General features: G+C 57.0%; 1 protein-coding gene across 4 annotated transcripts in view; it reads left to right on the forward strand.

The window, feature by feature from the left end:
• The first annotated feature begins 136 nt into the window (after positions 1-136).
• The window catches only part of LSS (lanosterol synthase), a 38,633-nt gene continuing 20,554 nt past the window's right edge, over positions 137-18,215 (forward strand). Inside the window, exons 1-12 of one of the 4 annotated variants that reach the window (XM_005548493.5) lie at positions 137-232; positions 358-523; positions 1,581-1,719; positions 4,526-4,634; positions 5,287-5,408; positions 7,560-7,656; positions 10,518-10,653; positions 11,252-11,360; positions 11,739-11,857; positions 13,214-13,311; positions 13,999-14,026; positions 17,208-17,264. In XM_005548493.5, coding sequence (XP_005548550.3) covers positions 219-232; positions 358-523; positions 1,581-1,719; positions 4,526-4,634; positions 5,287-5,408; positions 7,560-7,656; positions 10,518-10,653; positions 11,252-11,360; positions 11,739-11,857; positions 13,214-13,311; positions 13,999-14,026; positions 17,208-17,264 — 1,194 coding nt within the window. In that variant the 5' untranslated portion in view covers positions 137-218. The remainder of the gene's footprint in view (positions 233-357; positions 524-1,580; positions 1,720-4,525; positions 4,635-5,286; positions 5,409-7,559; positions 7,657-10,517; positions 10,654-11,251; positions 11,361-11,738; positions 11,858-13,213; positions 13,312-13,998; positions 14,027-17,207; positions 17,265-18,215) is intronic. The other 3 variants (XM_065541235.2, XM_074033851.1, XM_074033853.1) reach the window with 3 other exon arrangements.

The following is an 18,215-nucleotide window of genomic DNA, read 5'->3' on the forward strand; positions in this document are numbered from 1 at the left end:
TCCTCGCGCTCCACCACTGTGGTCGCCTGACACACCCCGGGCTCACGCTCACGGCGCTCTGATTGGTTGCGTGGGCATCGACCCACCTGGGCCTGCGCGTCGGCCGAGGCTCGCGCCTGCGTAGTGCGCGCGGGAGGGGCGGGGCGGGGCTGGGCGGCAGGTCCCGGGTGCCGAGAGCTGGCGGCTGGTAGTGGGCGGCGTAGAGCACTGCGGCTGCAATGACTGAGGGCACGTGAGTCCCCTCGCCCCGGGCTCCTGGCGCGGGCAGGGTGGTCTGGGTGCTGAGGAGAGCGCGACGCGGGCAGTGGGCCGGGGGTCGGGGCGAGGCCTGGGTCGCTGACGGCCGGTGGCCCTCAGGTGTCTGCGGCGCCGAGGGGGCCCCTACAAGACCGAGCCCGCCACCGACCTCGGCCGCTGGCGACTCAGCTGCGAGAGGGGCCGGCAGACGTGGACCTACCTGCAGGACGAGCGCGCCGGCCGCGAGCAGACCGGTCTGGAAGCCCACGCCCTGGGGCTGGACACCGTAAGTGGCTTCCGCGGAGCGTCCGCGAGCGCGGGGACCCCGCGGGGCCCTGAGGGGTGAGCCGTGAGGAGCACGTTTTCTCTCAGAAAGGCGGGTGGAAGGACCCGGCCAGCGACGCCCATCCCCAAGGCGAGCGCCCACGGGAGCTGCGTTCGCGGGCCCCTCCGCTTCGGCCCTTCATCTCTAAACCAGGCATAGGAGACTCCTAATGTTGCATTTTTTAGCACCTTATTTTGAGGTAATTTTTGACTTATGGAAGAGTTGCAAAGATAGTTGCAACTTTGTTTTTATTCACAAAACGTGTTTGGATCCAGTGTCTTCGTTGTGTGCATTGGAAGAGATGTTCCTCGTCAGAGTCTGCAGTGTAAACAGGGTCTCCTGCCAAGCCCCGGCCACCGTGGGAAAGGCTGTGCCACCCTTTGGGCCCTTTTTGAGAGGCCCGAGTCCCAGGCCCAGGTGGGCGCCCGTGCCCCACCCCACACTCTGGGTGCCTAGTTTATTCCAGACATCTTGGAGAAGTTAAGAATACGTGACTGGAAAGTAAAGCAATGAAAATGTGCAACTGTTCTTTTACTTTGCTGAGGTGTGATATCGAAGAGTTTCAGACTTTTGATAGAAACAGCTGACACTTTTTTTTTTTTTTTTGAGACGGAGTCTCGCTCTGTCGCCCAGGCTGGAGTGCAGTGGCCGGATCTCAGCTCACTGCAAGCTCCTCCTCTCGGGTTCACGCCATTCTCCTGCCTCAGCCTCCCGAGTAGCTGGGACTACAGGCACCCGCCACTTCACCCGGCTAGTTTTTTGTATTTTTTAGTAGAGACGGGGTTTCACCGTATTAGCCAGGATGGTCTCGATCTCCTGACCTCATGATCCGCCCGTCTCGGCCTCCCAAAGTGCTGGGATTACAGGCTTGAGCCACCGCGCCCGGCCCTGACACTTTTAAAGTAATTTAGATTCACTACTTTGACTTGGGCTGTATATGAAGAGGGCTCCTCTGGCCGCTCAACAGTCCCGTCAGCTCTCTCTCTTTTTTTTTTTTTTTTTTTCGGTCTCTTTGCAGAAGAATTACTTTAAGGATTTGCCCAAAGCCCACACCGCCTGTGAGGGGGCTCTGAACGGGATGACATTTTACGTGGGGCTGCAGGCTGAGGATGGGCACTGGACGGGTGACTACGGTGGCCCACTTTTCCTCCTGCCAGGTAGGAGTATGCTGCCCCAGCCTGAGGGTATGGCCACCCTGGATCACCCTTGGGATCCTGCCCCAGCCTGGTGTAGGGTTTTGATGAAGCAGGTGAAAATCCAGGGGCTCACATAGAAAAGGGCTGGCAAACTCTGCTCTGTGTCAGAATGGTCCTGCTATTGGCCTAGGGGATCAGCTAGCCTTGCCAGTGTAGGGTGACAGGCTCTCTGATAAGAGAAGCAAGTGGTTCTCTAGGGGTCTGTGTTGCCTTGAGGGAGGAGGAAGATGGGCTTTGAAGTCTCAGTACAGAGTGGGATGGGCATTCCAGGTGGAAGACCTAGCCTGTGCCAAGCGGCTGTAGGTGGGCAGAGTGGTGGGTGGGGAGCTGTTATCTGCTGTGAACTTACTCTTAGCTACTGCAGGGGAACTTTAGGTTCAGGCTGGTGAGTAGGAGGAGCATAGCAGTTGGACTGCCTGGGTATTGAACTGATTTGGCTACACAAGACTATTTTACATACTGGGAGTGTTTCTCTGCAGAAATCCTCAGCCTTGTAAAATGGGAAATTCCCTCCTATGAATTTATGCAATAGGACTTTTTCCCTAGTGACTTGTGATTGTTTCCACATCATTGTTTCAATGATGTGGATTCCTACATAAATAGGTTTTGTTTCTGTAATGACTTTTATTGATATGTCATTTTCTTTTACTATGCTGACTTTGCAGTAGATAGAAAGTCCTCATATACCTTTGTTGCCTTTCTTTTTAAAACATCTGTTACCTGTATCTATTCATTTACTCATCCAAATTGCCTTTATCCTGATTCTGTCCCAGAATAAAACCTGTTGGGACTTGAAATGAAGTTGCATTAGGTTTATATGTTAGTTTGGGAAGTGTTGGCCTTTTATGTTAAAAAGAGTTCCATGGTGTTTACTGTAGGCCAAGCCCTGCTCAAGTCCTGTTCTTCTTTTAGTCCTTAGAATAAGCCTAATGAGATACATTAGGAAGCTGAGGCACATTTATTCCAGGTCACTAGACTAGCAGGAGGAGCACTGGGATCCCATCTCCGCTTTGACTTCTAGCCCTGCTGCCACCTGGACTGTACAGCTTTGAATTTTCCTGTCCTGGGATTTGAGGGCTTGTCCTTAGGGGAAGTCAAGGTGCTCTTTCTTCCCTTGGCCCCATCAGGGAATGTTGAGACTGTTCCCAGGGCTCATGGTAAGGCAATGACATAGAGTTGGTCAGGAGATGGGTCAGCCTCACTTTGCCTCTGTAGCCTCATCTGTGACAGGATTGGAATCAGGTTTGGTTATGTGCACAGTGTCAGGCACGCAGTGGTGCTTGGTCGGTGGGGACTACTGTGTTGTTTGTTCTTGCTGCTTTGGCTCTGGGCTTAGCTTGCTGGGACCCTTCCTGTGGGCTGGCTGTGAGTTGGAGTTTTTTTGTTTTTTGTTTTTGAGACAGCATTTCGCTCTTGTTCCCCAGGCTGGAGTGCAATGGCGCAATTTTGGCTCATTGTAGCCTCCGCCTCCTGGGTTCAAACGATTCTCTTGCCTCAGCCTTCCAAGTAGCTGGGATTACAGGCATGTGCCACCATTCCTGGCTAATTTTTGTATTTTCAGTAGAGACGGGGTTTCACCATGTTGGTCAGGCTGGTCTCAAACTCCTGACCTCATGATCCGCCCCGCTCAGCCTCGCAAAGTGCTGGGATTACAGGTGTGAGCCACCGCGCCTGGCTGAGTTGGAGCTTTTCTTCCCTCTTTCTGGACTTTGGAAAATGCTCCTGGTCCATGATACTATGTAGACAACTCCCATCAAGTGTGGCCTGTGCAGCATTGGGCAGCACTGTGGTGAGCACTGAGTGGGGTCTGACCTAGCCCCACCATTTACTGGCTGTGCCTCAGTTTCCTTGCCTGTAAAATCAGGAAGATGCTGGCTCTGCTCCTGTCTGCACATTTCCCCGTCCTAACAGCATTATAACTGTTAGGAAAGAGATGGGCTTGTTTTGGGATGGCTCATTTTATGTGACCCCGTGCGCTGTCTCTGAGTCCATCTGCTCTTCTTCCAGGGCGTGTCTGGATGGTTTGAACACTAGGGCTTCTGACTGTCTTAAGCCAGAGTCAGGTATTCATTCCATGGCACATGTGGCTGGGGTCTGCCCTGAGACCTGTCCCGTGCCAGGCTCTGGGGGCACATGGCTGATGGAACCAAGCATGGGGGGTAGAGGGTGGCCTGTGAGCACCATGCCTGAGAGGACCAGGCTAGGGACAGAAGGTTCTTAGTGGATAATATTTATTGTTGTCTCTCCCTCCCCCCCAACATTTGCAAAGCGGCATATGCTTGTAAAAAATTTATGAAACAGAAAAGTATAAATAAGCAAATAGGTATTACCACATGCAAGGGTGACCAATTTTGTATTTTTCTTCCTAGCAGATGTTAAAGCAAGACCAACAGCCTCCCCTCATGGAAGGCCCACTGATCTAAAATGTTGGTTCCTTTTGGACCTTCAGGGCACTTGGGAGAGGCCTTCTTGAGGTGCTGTACAGGGTTTGGTGTTTCTCTGAGCGAGATGGTCATGGGAGCCAGGCATGGCTGAGTGGACTCTGCAGGCCCTAGGCAGGGAGCATTGCCTGTGCTGTGGCTGACGTTCCCTCTGGCCCTGTTCCCAAAGTCCCCCATGGGGGCTTGGGAGGAATGGCCTTTCGGGGGGTGTTTTCATGAGAAGGAGGTAGCTCCCTGTTGGAGTGAGGTGCTCAGGAGGAAAGGGGCCTGGTCTTAGCAGTGATGACCACCTGCCCCCAGCGAGGAACATCTCTCCTGCCACACAGGCCTCCTGATCACTTGCCACGTGGCACGCATCCCTCTGCCAGCCGGATACAGAGAAGAGATTGTGCGGTACCTGCGGTCAGTGCAGCTGCCCGACGGTGGATGGGGCCTGTGAGTGTGCCCCCCCTGTGTCACTGCACATGTGCATGTGTGTGTTCTCATGATGTAGGAGATGCTTGGGTTTCCGGGCAGCTGCCAAGGATTAGGAGTGATTGCAGCTGTGGGCCCGGGGTGGGTTGGGGAGAGACTAGCAGGAGGGGAGCGGGCTGGAGGCTGTGCAGGTGGGGCCTCGGCCTCACATCTTTTGTTAAATAGGTTTTGTGACTGTTAGGACACTCTTGAGACCCACATGTGAAAACTGTCAGTCTGTTATCACTTAAGGCAGAAGAAAATTGCCTTTGACTCTGGGCTGGCAGCAGGTGGAGGCAGGGCCTGACAGCTTTCTTGCCGTGTGGCACACGCTTTGGGGGCAGAGCTGTAGCCCAAAGTGAAATGCCCTGGGGCTAGAAGTGTTGACTCAGGCGTGGGAAGGTGTAGAGCAGGCGGGTCAGGGTGAGGAAGGTGCGGGGGCTCGGTTGTCATGGGAGGTGCGTGAATCTGTACTGCAGAGTGGCTGCTCGGGGCTCTCCTGTGGTGGCACATTATGTCAGGGTAAGGTATTTTAGCATTCTTAGTTTTCTGAGGAAACTCCACAGAAAGTTTTACTTTATTTCTTAGAAGTAAGGACAGATACCAGTTTCTCACCTGTCCTCTGCCCCTCTAGGCACATTGAGGATAAGTCCACCGTGTTTGGGACTGCGCTCAACTATGTGTCTCTCAGAATTCTGGGCGTTGGGCCTGACGATCCTGACCTGGTACGAGCCCGTAACATTCTTCACAAGAAAGGTATGCCCTGTGCAGCATGTCCTGGGCCAGGGGTTCATGTCATCTCGATAATGAGCTCTCGCATACGAGATACAGAAAGATGCACTTCCAGCTGAAACAATGGGCAAAGCACATGAGCAGGGAATTTGTCAAAACAGAAGTAGGCAGAAACTGTTTAACCTAGGCATCGTTTTTTTAAAAAAGCAAATTAAGAGCCAGGCACAGTGGCTCACGCCTGCAGTTCCAGCACTTTGGGAGATTGAGGTGGAAGGACCACTTGAACCTAGGAGTTTGAGGCCAGCCTGGGCAACATGGTGAGACCTGGTCCCTACAAAAACAATAAAATATTAGCCAGGTGTGATGATATGCACCTGTAGTCCCAGCTGCTTGGAGGCTAGTAAGGCAGGAGGATCACTTGAGCCCAGGAGTTCTGGGTTGCAGTGAGCTGATTGTACCATTGCACTCCAGCCTGGGTGACAGAGTGAGACCCTGTCTCTGAAAAAATAAAAAAGCAAAGCAAATTAAGACAACTAGGTAATTCTGTTTGTTTCCTGAACTGGCGAAGACTTAAACGAAGCATGTTAATATGTCCACCTTCTTGGGGCAGCCTGACTGCAGGTGAGAGCAGGCCTGGAGCTTGCAGCTTCCGAGCTGGCCGTCTACCTCTCCAAGCCCTGGCTGTCCACCTCTCCAAGCCCCGGCCTGGCTACCTCTCCAAGCCCTGGCTGTCCACCTCTCCAAGCCCCGGCCTGGCTACCTCTCCAAGCCCTGGCTGTCCACCTCTCCAAGCCCCGGCCTGGCTACCTCTCCAAGCCCTGGCTGTCCACCTCTCCAAGCCCCGGCTGTCCACCTCTCCAAGCCCCGGCCTGGCTACCTCTCCAAGCCCTGGCTGTCCACCTCTCCAAGCCCCGGCCTAGCTACCTCTCCAAGCCCTGGCTGTCCACCTCTCCAAGCCCTGGCTGTCCACCTCTCCAAGCCCTTGGCTACCTCTCCAAGCCGCGGACTGGCTACCTCTCCTCTTGCCTACAGGCCCTGAGGGCAATTCCAGCCCAAGGGAATCCATGACTCCTGCTTCTCCAAGAAAACCTAGTTCATGATACGGCTCTGCAGAGCCTGGCCTGGTCTGGTCTTCTGCCTTTCACGGACCTTCCGTAGCCAATCCCACCTGCCCTGCTCTCTGCTCCATGCACAGGGGCCTCCTGTCAGCTCCTCAAAGGCCCTTGCTATCCCAGGGCTCGCCATGCACTGCTTCCTTAACCTGGAGCCTCTTACCTTCCACTCCTGCCCCGCTGGCTCACACTTTACATGTTCCTTCTTTGAGGACCTCTTCCTGACCTACCATGCCAGATGGAGTGTCCTGTTACGCATTCTCACGAGATCCTGCCTTCTTTCTTCATGGGCTTGTCACTGTTGTCATCAGTTCACTGTCAGCCTTTGGTGTCATTGATGCTGCGTCCCCAAGGCTGGTGTCTGGTTCCCACCACAGTCCTGGCGCCTGTCTGGTGAAGGAATGTGTTTAGGCTGCACTTTGCCTAGTAGCTTTGTGAGTCTTTGACTTTTGCATACCTTTGGGGTTTGGAGCAGGGACTCCTCAGAAGCGTGTTTAGATGGTGTGGCTGTGCCAGAACTGCATGCTGCTGAAGTGGCTCTGGCATGGGGCCAGTGTGCTGGAGCTACTCTGGAGTTTGGGGTTGTCCCTGTTCCCGTACGGGACCAGTCTGCCAAGTGGAGATGACACAGATGGGGGCAGCCCAGGCTTGGCTCAGAGGGCGAGGCTGAATGTGCGCTGTCACTTCCCCGCATTGCCTTCTCCAGGTGCGTGTGCACCTGGGCCCCTCGCTCACCTGAGCACTGAGGTGTCCCTGGACCTTCCCAGGTAGCTGTCTTCACGTGCTCCTTCCTGGGGCCAGGGGTTGCAAACACCTCTCCTGGGGCTGGACACACTCACTCCCAGGGAAGCCACTGGTTCCACCTAGGAGCCGTATATCCAGGGCAGTTCTGAGCACTCTGGAACCTGCTTCGCACATGGGGGTTGCAAGATCCGCATGCGGCTGCCCTTGGCTCATGGAGAGGGGCACACGTGACTCCCAGAGGGTGAAGCTTCCCAGCTAGAGCAGTGCTGGCTTTGCTGACAGGAAGCAGGTGACATGGGCCTATTCTCTCCCCTCTCAGGTGGTGCTGTGGCCATCCCCTCCTGGGGGAAGTTCTGGCTGGCTGTCCTGAATGTTTACAGCTGGGAAGGCCTCAATACCCTGTTCCCAGAGATGTGGTATGTCTGCTGTTGATTTGGTTGTTGGGCCGCTGCTGCCGTCCCGAGGAGTAGAGTGACAGGGACCGTGCGTGGGTCAGGCGCAGGCTGTGACACAGAGAGGGGTGGTCATTCTGTGGGTGGGGGGAGTTAGGCTCCTGGCAGAGGCCCTGATCGAGCTTGAGTTCTATAGGGATACAGAAAGGGGGAGGTTCCCAACTGGGCAGGAAGGAGGCTGTGCCGTGGATGGAGGTTCCCGAGTCAGGCCGCAGGCAGGGCTGGGTGGCTTCCATCTTGCTATGGAAGACTCTGAGCATCTGTAGGAGTAGGGGGAGGCTGCCCCTCCCCCACCCAGCGCAGGGGCGTCCTGTGCTGCTGCTGCTGTGCTTGTCTCCTTTGCTGGTGAATGTGAAGTGTGTCCCAATGGGACACCTCACCTGTGGACTCAGTGTGCATGCCTTTAAAAGATCAGTGTTTGCGGCCAGGTGCGGTGGCTCACGCCTGTAATCCCAGTGCTTCCAGAGGCCAAGGCGGGCAGATCACAAGGTCAAGAGATCGAGACCATCCTGGCCAACGTGGTGAAATCCGTCTCTACTAAAAATACAAAAATTAGCTGGGCATGGCGGCCCACGCCTTTAGTTTCCAGCTACTCGGGAGGCTGAGGCAGGAGAATCATTTGAACCCGGGAGGCAGAGGTTGCAGTGAGCCAAGACTGTGCCACTGCACTCCAGCCTGGCAATAGAGCGAGACTCTGTCTCAAAAAAAAAAAAGATCAGTGTTTGTTTTTTTAAACAGAACCACATACTGTTTAAATACTCAGCAAAATCAACATTAATTTCTTATCATCTGGTGTTTTTTTGTTCTGTTTTGTTTTGAGACAGAGTCTTGCTCAGGCTGGAGTGCAGTGGCATGATCTTGGCTCACTGCAACCCCCGCCTCCCGGATTCAAGCGATTCTCCTGCCTCTGCCTCTCGAGGAGCTGGGATGACAGTCTCAGGCCACCACACCCAGCTAATTTTTGTATTTTTAGTAGAGACAGGGTTTCACTCTGTTGGCCAGGCTGGTCTCAAACTCCAAACCTCAGGTGATCCGCCTGCCTTGGCCTCCCAAAGTGCTGGGAGCCATCAGCCACTGCGCCCGGCCTTACCTGGTCTCTTTAACCACTGTCTTGTAACATTTTGTGGCTATCTATTGAAAGCAGTGAACATCTCCCCAGAAAACACTCATGCATATGAGTTTACCCCGTTATACATTTTGGGAAGTGAGACCCTGGAACCACACAGAGCCCCTGCTGGCTTCCTGGAGTGCTGTGGGAACCCTGGTGGGGATCTCCCCTAGAGAGCTGTCAGCACGGCTGGGGGTCCCAGCCGTGTTAGATGACTTTGGTGGAGGGGGGATCAAGCTAGCAGGAAGTGAAGGGACTGCTCAAGAGGGGACAGCAGTGTCCTGATACAAAGGCCGGGGGTTTCACCCCGGAAGCCAGTTTGGGTGGTGAGGGGAGGCACGGGGATGGCGAGATCACCCCCGGAGGGTAGACAGAGCTGACAGAGTAGGGGGCAGGGTAGGGCCATAGAACACATGGGTTGGGAGGTGTCCTGGGGCCATTCAGGTGCCAGCTGGACTCTGCACCTCACCCATGTGTAATGAGCAGCAGAGGAAGGACTGAGACGGCAGTCGGCACAGCTGCCAGGGCAGGAGGGGTATAGAGTCCACGCGCTGGTGCTGGTGAGGGCGTCTCATCTGCTCCACTTGGTGGGGCCGTCAGTCAGTGCTGCTGCAGGAGCACACTAGGGTGCTGCTTGTCTTTGCTGGAGTTGCTTGGAGGGTGGGTTGGGAGGTGAAAGGAGGACCACAGACCTGAACCACTCCAGCTGCAGAAATGCTGGAAGTATAACCCAAAATGTAAAAAAAAAAAAAAACACCCTTTTAAGTAAGTGGATGTGGAAGTGGGCCAAGGCCCGATGCCACAGTCAGGGAGCAGGGAAGGCTCAGCATTGCTCACCCTCCTGTGGCATCACATAAGGATGGGGGCTAGCAGGGAAAGGGTAGAGAAAACCTGAGGCACGCACAGACCCTGGGAAGCTGGTGGAACTGTGCTAATGTCAGCAGCCAGTGATCAAAGACCCAGGCCTTAGGGAGATTCCACAGACCTACAGTTAATTTTTTTCTTGAGATAGAGTCTCACTCTTGTCACCAGGCTGTGTGCAGTGGCACAATCTCGGCTCACTGCAACCTCCTCCTCCTAGGTTCAAGCGATTCTCCTGCCTCAGCCTCCCGAGTAGCTGGGACTAGAGTCACATACCACCATACCTGGCTAATTTCTGTGTTTTTAGTAGAGACAGGGTTTCGCCATGTTGGCTAGGCTGGTCTCAAACTCCTGACCTCAGGTGATTCACCAGCCTCGGCCTCCCAAAGTGCTGGGGTTATAGGCGTGAGCCACCGCGCCCAAAGTTTCTTAAACTTTTAAAAGTAAACTTTAAATTTTGGAGTAGTTTCCAATTTCTGGGAAAGTTGCAAAGACAGCCGAGAGTGTTCCCTAGGGCCCTCACACCATATCCTCATTGTTGATGTTTTATGTTACCAAGGTACGTTTGTTGTAGCTAAGAAACCCACAGACAATCCTAAGCCTTTAGGAGCTCCATCACCTGGCTTTAGTATGCAAAATGCTGACCAAACTAGGAGGTGCAGCTCCTCGGAGGGTGCACCTGCAGTTCAACTGTCCCCCTCAGGAGCACGGTTGGGAAATGCCCGCAGATGCACTGACATGGTGGGGAATAGCCATCCACCAGTGTTCATGCTTGGAAGGGCCCAAGGTATGGATGCTGGCGGAGGGGGCAGGTTTGAGTCTTGGGGTCTCCCACTGACTCCTGCCGTTGCCCCAGGCTGTTTCCTGACTGGGCACCGGCACACCCCTCCACACTCTGGTGCCACTGCCGGCAGGTGTACCTGCCCATGAGCTACTGCTATGCCATTCGGCTGAGTGCCACGGAGGACCCGCTGGTCCAGAGCCTCCGCCAGGTAGGACCTCATCAGGGAACAAAGTGAGGGCCTCTGGGGCTGGGACCCACAGGGCCTGGGGCTTCTGGAATCCAACCACACCTGTCCACTCACCTGGCGGCCCTGTGGAGCCAAGAGCCCTGTGATCAGAGCAGAGCCTCCACCTTCCTCCATTCTGTAATAAATAGTGAGCAAGCTCTGCCCAGAGGGGACTTGTGCTATGGGACAGGCAGCAGCTGTAGCCCAGGGTTCCTGGGGGTACTTCCAGGACTCAAGGGATGCAGGAGGCAGATGCGCACTGTGTGCTCTGGAAGCAGGCCTGAGGCGGGGTTTGAGGTGCAGGATGTTTATCAGGCCTGCCCTGGGGAAGGAGGAGGGGCAGAGGGAGGAAATGAGCTTCTGGGCAGACCTGGGGCTCACGGAGCTGGGGAGCTCCTCGGAGCAGTCTTCACACAGGGGGCCTTCGTGTGCCCTTGGGGTCAGTTGCTGGAGGGACCCCCACCCAGGAAGGGACTAGCCCGGGGCCCTGAGGGCATGTGGTGGGAGGCCACCCCTCCTGGTTTGAGCCCGGCCTGCCGGGTGCCCCCAGGCCCCAAGGCTCAGACACTGCCCCCACCAGGAGCTCTATGTGGAGGACTTCGCCAGCATCGACTGGCCGGCACAGAGGAACAACGTGGCCCCCGACGAGCTGTACACGCCCCACAGTTGGCTGCTCCACGTGGTGTATGGTGAGCACCTCCTGATGGGCTGGCAGGGCAGCCGGGGGTCAGGGTGTTGCCCATTCATTCACGTACTCATCCCCTGCCAGTGGCACTGGGCCACCCCCTCTGTGCCAGGCCCCGGGGCGGGATCTCATCGCCCTGCCCCTCCCCACCGAGAGCCAGCTGGTCTTCCACTCTCAGGAGCCCACCCTGTGCAAGGGTGTGTGGTAGGAGGGTGTGCGGCAGCCCCTCCTGGGCAGGGAAGGAGGAGCTCGGAGACCAGGCCTGGGGGTGGGTTGTGGGGGAACCCTGGGGAGGGGCAAGTCCGGGTGCTGCAGTGCACGGGGCTCCAGGCCGAGGCCAGTGTCATGGTGTCTGGCATCCGCTGACCCGCATCCCCTGCAGCGCTCCTCAACCTGTATGAGCGCCACCACAGTGCCCACCTGCGGCAGCGGGCCGTGCAGAAGCTGTATGAACACATTGTGGCTGACGACCGATTCACCAAGAGCATCAGCATTGGCCCGGTCAGTGCCCCTGCCTGGCTGCTGACTGCAGCCCCTGAGGGTTAAGGTCTGAGAGTCAAGTCCTGGAGGCCGGGCTGTGAGCTGGGAGTGGGGTCTCCTGGAGCACCTCCATTTGGGAGGTGGCCCTCCGATCTCACAAACGTTTGAGGGCTTCTGTCCTGGTCCCCTGCATGCCCAGCTCAGTGAAGCCGCCCCACCACACTCGACTTTTCCTTCCGTCCCCCACCAGCTCTTGTCGTCAGTGTGCCTGGACACTCTCCTGGAGGCCCCTTCCTGAGATCCTGCTGGCTAGGTGGGAGGGTTGCTTTTTCCTCACTTGGTTCCCTCCGAATTCCTCTCCCCAAATAGTTCATCATTCGCCATTCTCCCATCCGGTTTAGACATGCCCAGGGTGGGTGGGGGTAGCAGGGTCCTTGGGTTCCACTCCTGATTCCTCCTGCCTAGCTAGGGACTTGGAGCGCTAGCCTCTGTGGGGCCTGCAGGGGGCCAGGTGTGGGCCAGTTCAGTGACCTTGGAGGTGCAGTCCCCGGGCTACTGGTGCAGGGCCGCCTCCTGACAGAGTCAGCAGCTCCTGGGCTGTGCCGTAGCTGCTGCGGCGTAGTGGGTCGGCCTGGGCATTCTCTAGACATACCCAGGTGGCACTGGCCACTGAGTCCCACCCTGACACTGCATCTCGGGTTTTTGGGGCCTCTTGCCACCTCAGTGAATCACCAGTTCTGACGGACCCTGTAGCGGGTCCCTCGTTTGCTGCTCAGCAGTGGTGTGGTTCTTTGTGGGTTTTGGTTTAATCCCACGTAGAGCACATCTGTACTAAATGCATAGAAACACGCTTACAATTGAATCTTGACTTGTGAGATCCATAAGTAAAAAGTTGGGGGCCTCTGGAACGTTCTGTTCTGAGGAAGAAGGGGGGCAATCGGTCCCTACTGCTACAGTCCTGTCTTCGCATCTCTTCTTGGGCCCCTCAGGCCCCGTCCTCTGTCCCCTGTGTTGTCTCTAAGGCACCTGGTAGCCCACGCCCCTCTGGCTCCTCCTGGAACCGTGTGCTGCTCCCTGATGGAGTGCCGGTCAGTCCTCACACGCTAAGCCAGGCTGTGGACTCGGCCGACACTGCCTTTGTCTGAGTCAGGTCCTGGGGACACAGTTGTTGCCCATCGTCACTCAGGAAACGCCTGTTAGAGCAGAAGGCCCCTGTCCTGGCCCTGAGTGAGCTGTACAGGACCTTATCCCTGGGGTCTGCTGTGGTTCTGTACGGGACCTTGTCCCTGGGGGCTGCTGTGGGTCTGGACGGGACCTTGTCCCTGGGGGCTGCTGTGGGTCTGGAGCAGAGCCCTGACAGGGCTGTGTCGCCTGCAGATCTCGAAAACCATCAACATGCTTGTACGCTGGTATGTGGACGGGCCCGCCTCCACTGCCTTCCAGGAGCACGTCTCCAGAATCCCGGACTATCTCTGGTGAGTGTGGCTGGGATGTGCTGGTGAGGACTCTCACGAAGGCTGGGTCTGAGCCCCGGCTGCGTCCCAGTGAGGGGCCCCCATGGTGCCATCTGGGAATGCTGCCAGGGAACACCACCAGGCACCAGCAGTGTCAGGGCTTGTGGAGCCACTGAGGGTTGTCTTTGAATTGGAAGATTTGCCACCCAGTGGAAGCGTGGGGTGGTCCCAGAAGGTAGAGTGAGGAAGGGGGTGGTAGGTAGCAGGGCAGCTTCAGGTTGGTGTCAGGGAGGCCTGTGGACAAGGGGAGCTTGTCAGCCACGGACTGTGCCCTGGAGGTGGGGCCGCTGTCATGGAGGGCACAGAGCCGTCCCACAGTGGGAAGCCTCCGCGTGCAGGCCTCTTCCTCTGGTCCCTCGGCACTGCACGAGGGCGGCAGGGATGGCGCAGCCTGGGGTCAGGGAGCCTCCCACTGCCCCTTGCCTTGGGTGTGCCCCTCCTGGGTGAGTGTGTCCTGTCTTCCATAGAGTGTGGCCCTCATGCCCAGGAGCCCAGCAGCCCAGCTGGGGTGGTATCCAGGCCAGTGCCAGGCCTCGGGGGAGGGGAGAGACCCCCTCTCTGGGACCCTCCTGGGTGCAGGGTCTGGGTAGCCAGCTGGGCTTCCAGCTTTCTCCCTGCACCTGACTTGGGCTTTTTTTGTCCTCACAGGATGGGCCTTGACGGCATGAAAATGCAGGTAAGGGCTGCAGGACTGCGGCTGCCTGCTTCCTTTGCAATCATTTCTACCCTCTATTATTTTTCCTTTGGGGTTCAGAAATAACTCCTCCTGGACCGGGTCCCGGCAGCGCGTGACCAGAGGCTGCGTCAGTTGAGGTCTCTGGCCGTGTCCCTGTGGGAGCCCACAGTTCTCGAAGTCTGTCTGCAGCTCTCCTGTCTGCTTTTTGCCCTGATGGTCCGAGTGGGCTCAGCTGTGTAACGACAGACCCAGAGCTGCAGAAGCTCTCATCTTGTTACTGTGGCAGGAGGTGGCTCTGCTTCGTGGGGGCTTCTCCTCCGTGCACTCTTAATTTAAGAGGCTCCTTCTTCAGGTCCTGAGTGGACAGGACAGGAGCCTGGAGGACCGTGTTGGCCTGTGGCCAGGCCTGGGAGCTCCCCGAGGACTTGGCCTGAGTGGGCTGGAACCCAGTCATGAGGGGCACCAAGCACAAGAGAGTGGGGAGGCCGGTGTGGGATCCTGGCTGACATTGGTCCTGTCCTGGCTCTGGGGGCCCTATAGACCCCAGTCCTGTCCGATTGGGCTGAGCCTGCGCCCCTTTGTGCATTGACACAGTGGGTGTGTCAGAAACCCAGAAAGCGTTGCCCTGTGCCTCGTGGTCTAAGGAGGGTTACACCCTGCGGGGCCTGTCTTCTGTCCCCCACACTGATTCAGTGTGGGAATATGGTGTCTCCAGAGGTGTCCTGGGTGTCACATTTGGGATAGACACACATGGGCCCAGCACTGCCCGCCCCAGGGCTACCCTTGGTGCCAGGTGCCCCCAGCCACGAGCTTTTACCCAGCTGGCCTTGAGCTCTCCAGAGGCTCCCTGGACACTGTCCGTGTTTTGTGAAAAGGTTTTCAAAACACATGCAAGGTAGAGGTGAGTAATAAGCCCTAGAGCAGGCCGTGGCCTCCCTGGCCCTCCCTATCCAACCCTCCCTGTCCTTCCATCCCTGTCCAGCCCTCCCTGTCCAGCCCTCCCTGACCCTCCCTCACCCTCCCTCCCTGGTCCTCCCTGTCCCGCCCTCCCTGACCCTCCTCCCTGATCCTCCCTGTCCCTCCCTGACCCTTCTCCCTGACCCTCCCTGTCCGGCCCTCCCTGACCCTCCCTCCCTGGTCCTCCATGTCCCACCCTCCCTGTCCAGCCCTCCCTGTCCGGCCCTCCCTGACCCTCCCTCCCTGGTCCTCCCTGTCCCTCTGTGACCCTCCTCCCTGACCCTCCCTGTCCGGCCCTCCCTCACCCACCCTCCCTGGTCCTCCCTGTCCCTCTGTGACCCTCCTCCCTGACCCTCCCTGTCCGGCCCTCCCTGACCCTCCCTCCCTGGTCCTCCCTGTCCCTCTGTGACCCTCCTCCCTGACCCTCCCTGTCCGGCCCTCCCTGACCCTCCCTCCCTGGTCCTCCATGTCCCACCCTCCCTGTCCAGCCCTCCCTGTCCGGCCCTCCCTGACCCGCCCTCCCTGGTCCTCCCTGTCCCTCTGTGACCCTCCTCCCTGACCCTCCCTGTCCGGCCCTCCCTGACCCACCCTCCCTGGTCCTCCCTGTCCCTCTGTGACCCTCCTCCCTGACCCTCCCTGTCCCACATCTCCGACTCCTCAGTGCACCTCAAGCTGATGAGGGCGTCTGTGTTTTTACAAAATTGCTCTGAGGTTGTCACACCCAACAAACTTCATGACGGTTCCTAAGTGTAGTCCTCACGTTATGGCTGGTGTGTGTGAATCAGGATTCAGGCCATTCACACAGGCCTTTGGTTGTTGGTCTTTGAGCTCCTGTTAGTCCAGCAGTCTCTGTGGTCTCTTTTCTCCTCCTGGAAGATTTGTCCCTGAAGGGCTTCACATTCCAGATCTGACTGGTTGCTCCTGCTGTTCCCTGAGTTTTTGTAAACTGGCCAGGCCCTGAGGCTTGATCCCACTGTGTTTCTTTGGCGAGAATGCTTTTCTGGTGGTCCCTGCCTGGTCCCTCCAGTGCGTGGTATCTGGATACCTCTGCCACACACCACCCTCTGCCCAGTCCCTATGTCTGTCTTGGTCAGTGCCCAGCTCTGTCTCACTAGGGTTTGGTCACCGGCCTTTTGAACTGAGACCAGAGTGTGTACCTGTGAGCCCAGCTCGGGGTGAGATATGAGGTGGGGCCTTCCCAGCCCTGTGCAGAATTCCCATCACCTCCAGGTGTGCTCATTAGCCGGGCGCGGTGGCTCACGCCTGTAATCCCTATACTTTGGGAGGCCGAGGAGGGCAGATCACGAGATCAGGAGATTGAGACCATCCTGGCCAACGTGGTGAAACCCCAACTCTACTAAAAAATACAAAAAAAATTAGCCAGGCGTGCTGGCGGGCACCTGTGGTCCCAGCTACTCCGGAGGCTGAGGCAGGAGAATGGCGTGAACCCAGGAGGCGGAGGTTGCAGTGAGCCGAGATCGCACCACTGCTCTCCAACCTGGGCGATAGAGTGAGACTTCATCTCAAAAAAAAAAGAAAGGCCGGGCGCGGTGGCTCACGCCTGTAATCCCAGCACTTTGGGAGGCCGAGGCGGGCGGATCACAAGGTCAGGAGATCGAGACCACAGTGAAACCCCGTCTCTACTAAAAATACAAAAAATTAGCCGGGCGCGGTGGCGGGCGCCTGTAGTCCCAGCTACTCAGGAGGCTGAGGCAGGAGAATGGCGGGAACCCGGGAGGCGGAGCTTGCAGTGAGCCGAGATCGCGCCACTGCACTCCAGCCTGGGCAACAGCGTGAGACTCCGTCTCAAAAAAAAAAAAAAAAAAAAAAAAGAAATGGGGGTCATTTCCAAGCGTCACCTTGACTGAGGTGCGCTGCTGTCACTGGGTGAGAGCAGCTGGATGCTCTGTGTATGGGTACTGGAGCCTCTGACGGATCGTCCAGTCCTAGAAGTGTCCTCAGAGGGACGCTGTCCTGCCTGGTGGCCCATGAAGGAAGGGGGGGGCTCCACGAGGCTCCCCAACCTGTGTCTGCCTGCAGGGCTCAGCCTTCTCTGAGGCCCTTGTCAGCCATGAGGGGTGCCCAGGGCTCAGAGCCTGAGGCTGAGTGTTGGCTGGGTGGGAGCCCCCACACCTGGCCCTCAGGTGCCCATTGGATCCTGGAGGCAGTGGCTGGGAGTGGGAGGGGCTGCACCCGCTGCTGTAACACCGTCCTTTGTGTGTAGGGCACCAACGGCTCACAGATCTGGGACACCGCCTTCGCCATCCAAGCTCTGCTTGAGGTTCGTGGCTCCCCTTTTCTCAGCCTCAGCTGACCTTCCTGTGCACGTGAGCCCACGCGTTCACCTGAGGGCAGCACTGCTGACCACACGGTTGCCACTCCTTGGTATTTCCAGTGACCTGGGCTCTGGCCTCTGGCTTCAGATGGTCATGCTGTGGAGGGGGCGGCCTTGGCCAGCAGCCCTGGGTGTTGGGCTGGGTCGGGGGCCTTGGGAGGGCAGGGGCTGGAGGCCGTGTGAGAAGGGGAGCCTGGTGAAGGCTGTTTCTGAGAGTGCAGGCAGGAGTGGGACTCCAGGCTCTTCTTAGAACTGGAACTGCTCTGGCCAGGCACGGTGGCTCACGCCTGTGATCCCAGCACTTTTGGGAGGCCGAGGTGGGTGGATCACAAGGTCAGGAGTTCAAGACCAGCCTGGCCAAGATGGTGAAACCCCGTCTCTACTAAAAATACACAAAAATTAGCCGAGCGTGATGGTGGGCACCTATAATCCCAGCTAGTTGGGAGGCTGAGGGAGAGAATTGCTTGAACCTGGGAGGTGGAGGTTGCAGTGAGCCAAGATTGTACCACTGCACTCCAGCCTGGGTGACAGAGTGAGACTCTGTCTCAAAAAAAAAAAAAAAAAAAAAAAAAGAGAACTGGAACTGCTTGTGCTTGTTACGGGCATTCTCCAGCCAGTACTGGAGAAAAACAAGAATGGATTTTTACGCTGGTGGGAGTGAGGTCAGTGGGATTCCGAAAGTGTTTCTGGAGAGTCCTGAGGGCTGGGCCACGCAGGGTGCTGGAGACCCCCTGGCGTAGATGCTGGCCAGGCAGGTGGGTGCTGGCATCCATAAATGGTCTCTTCTGCGCCCTTCCATCTTCAGTCATATCTCATGGACTTTGGCTTTTTTGTCTTTAAAGGTAAGTGCAACAAGAAACCCTGGCACTGTCTAGAGATGTCCGTCAGTTTGATTCT

This window comes from Macaca fascicularis, chromosome 3 (genome assembly GCF_037993035.2).
Source record: "Macaca fascicularis isolate 582-1 chromosome 3, T2T-MFA8v1.1".
NCBI classification, from domain to species: Eukaryota; Metazoa; Chordata; class Mammalia; order Primates; family Cercopithecidae; genus Macaca; species Macaca fascicularis.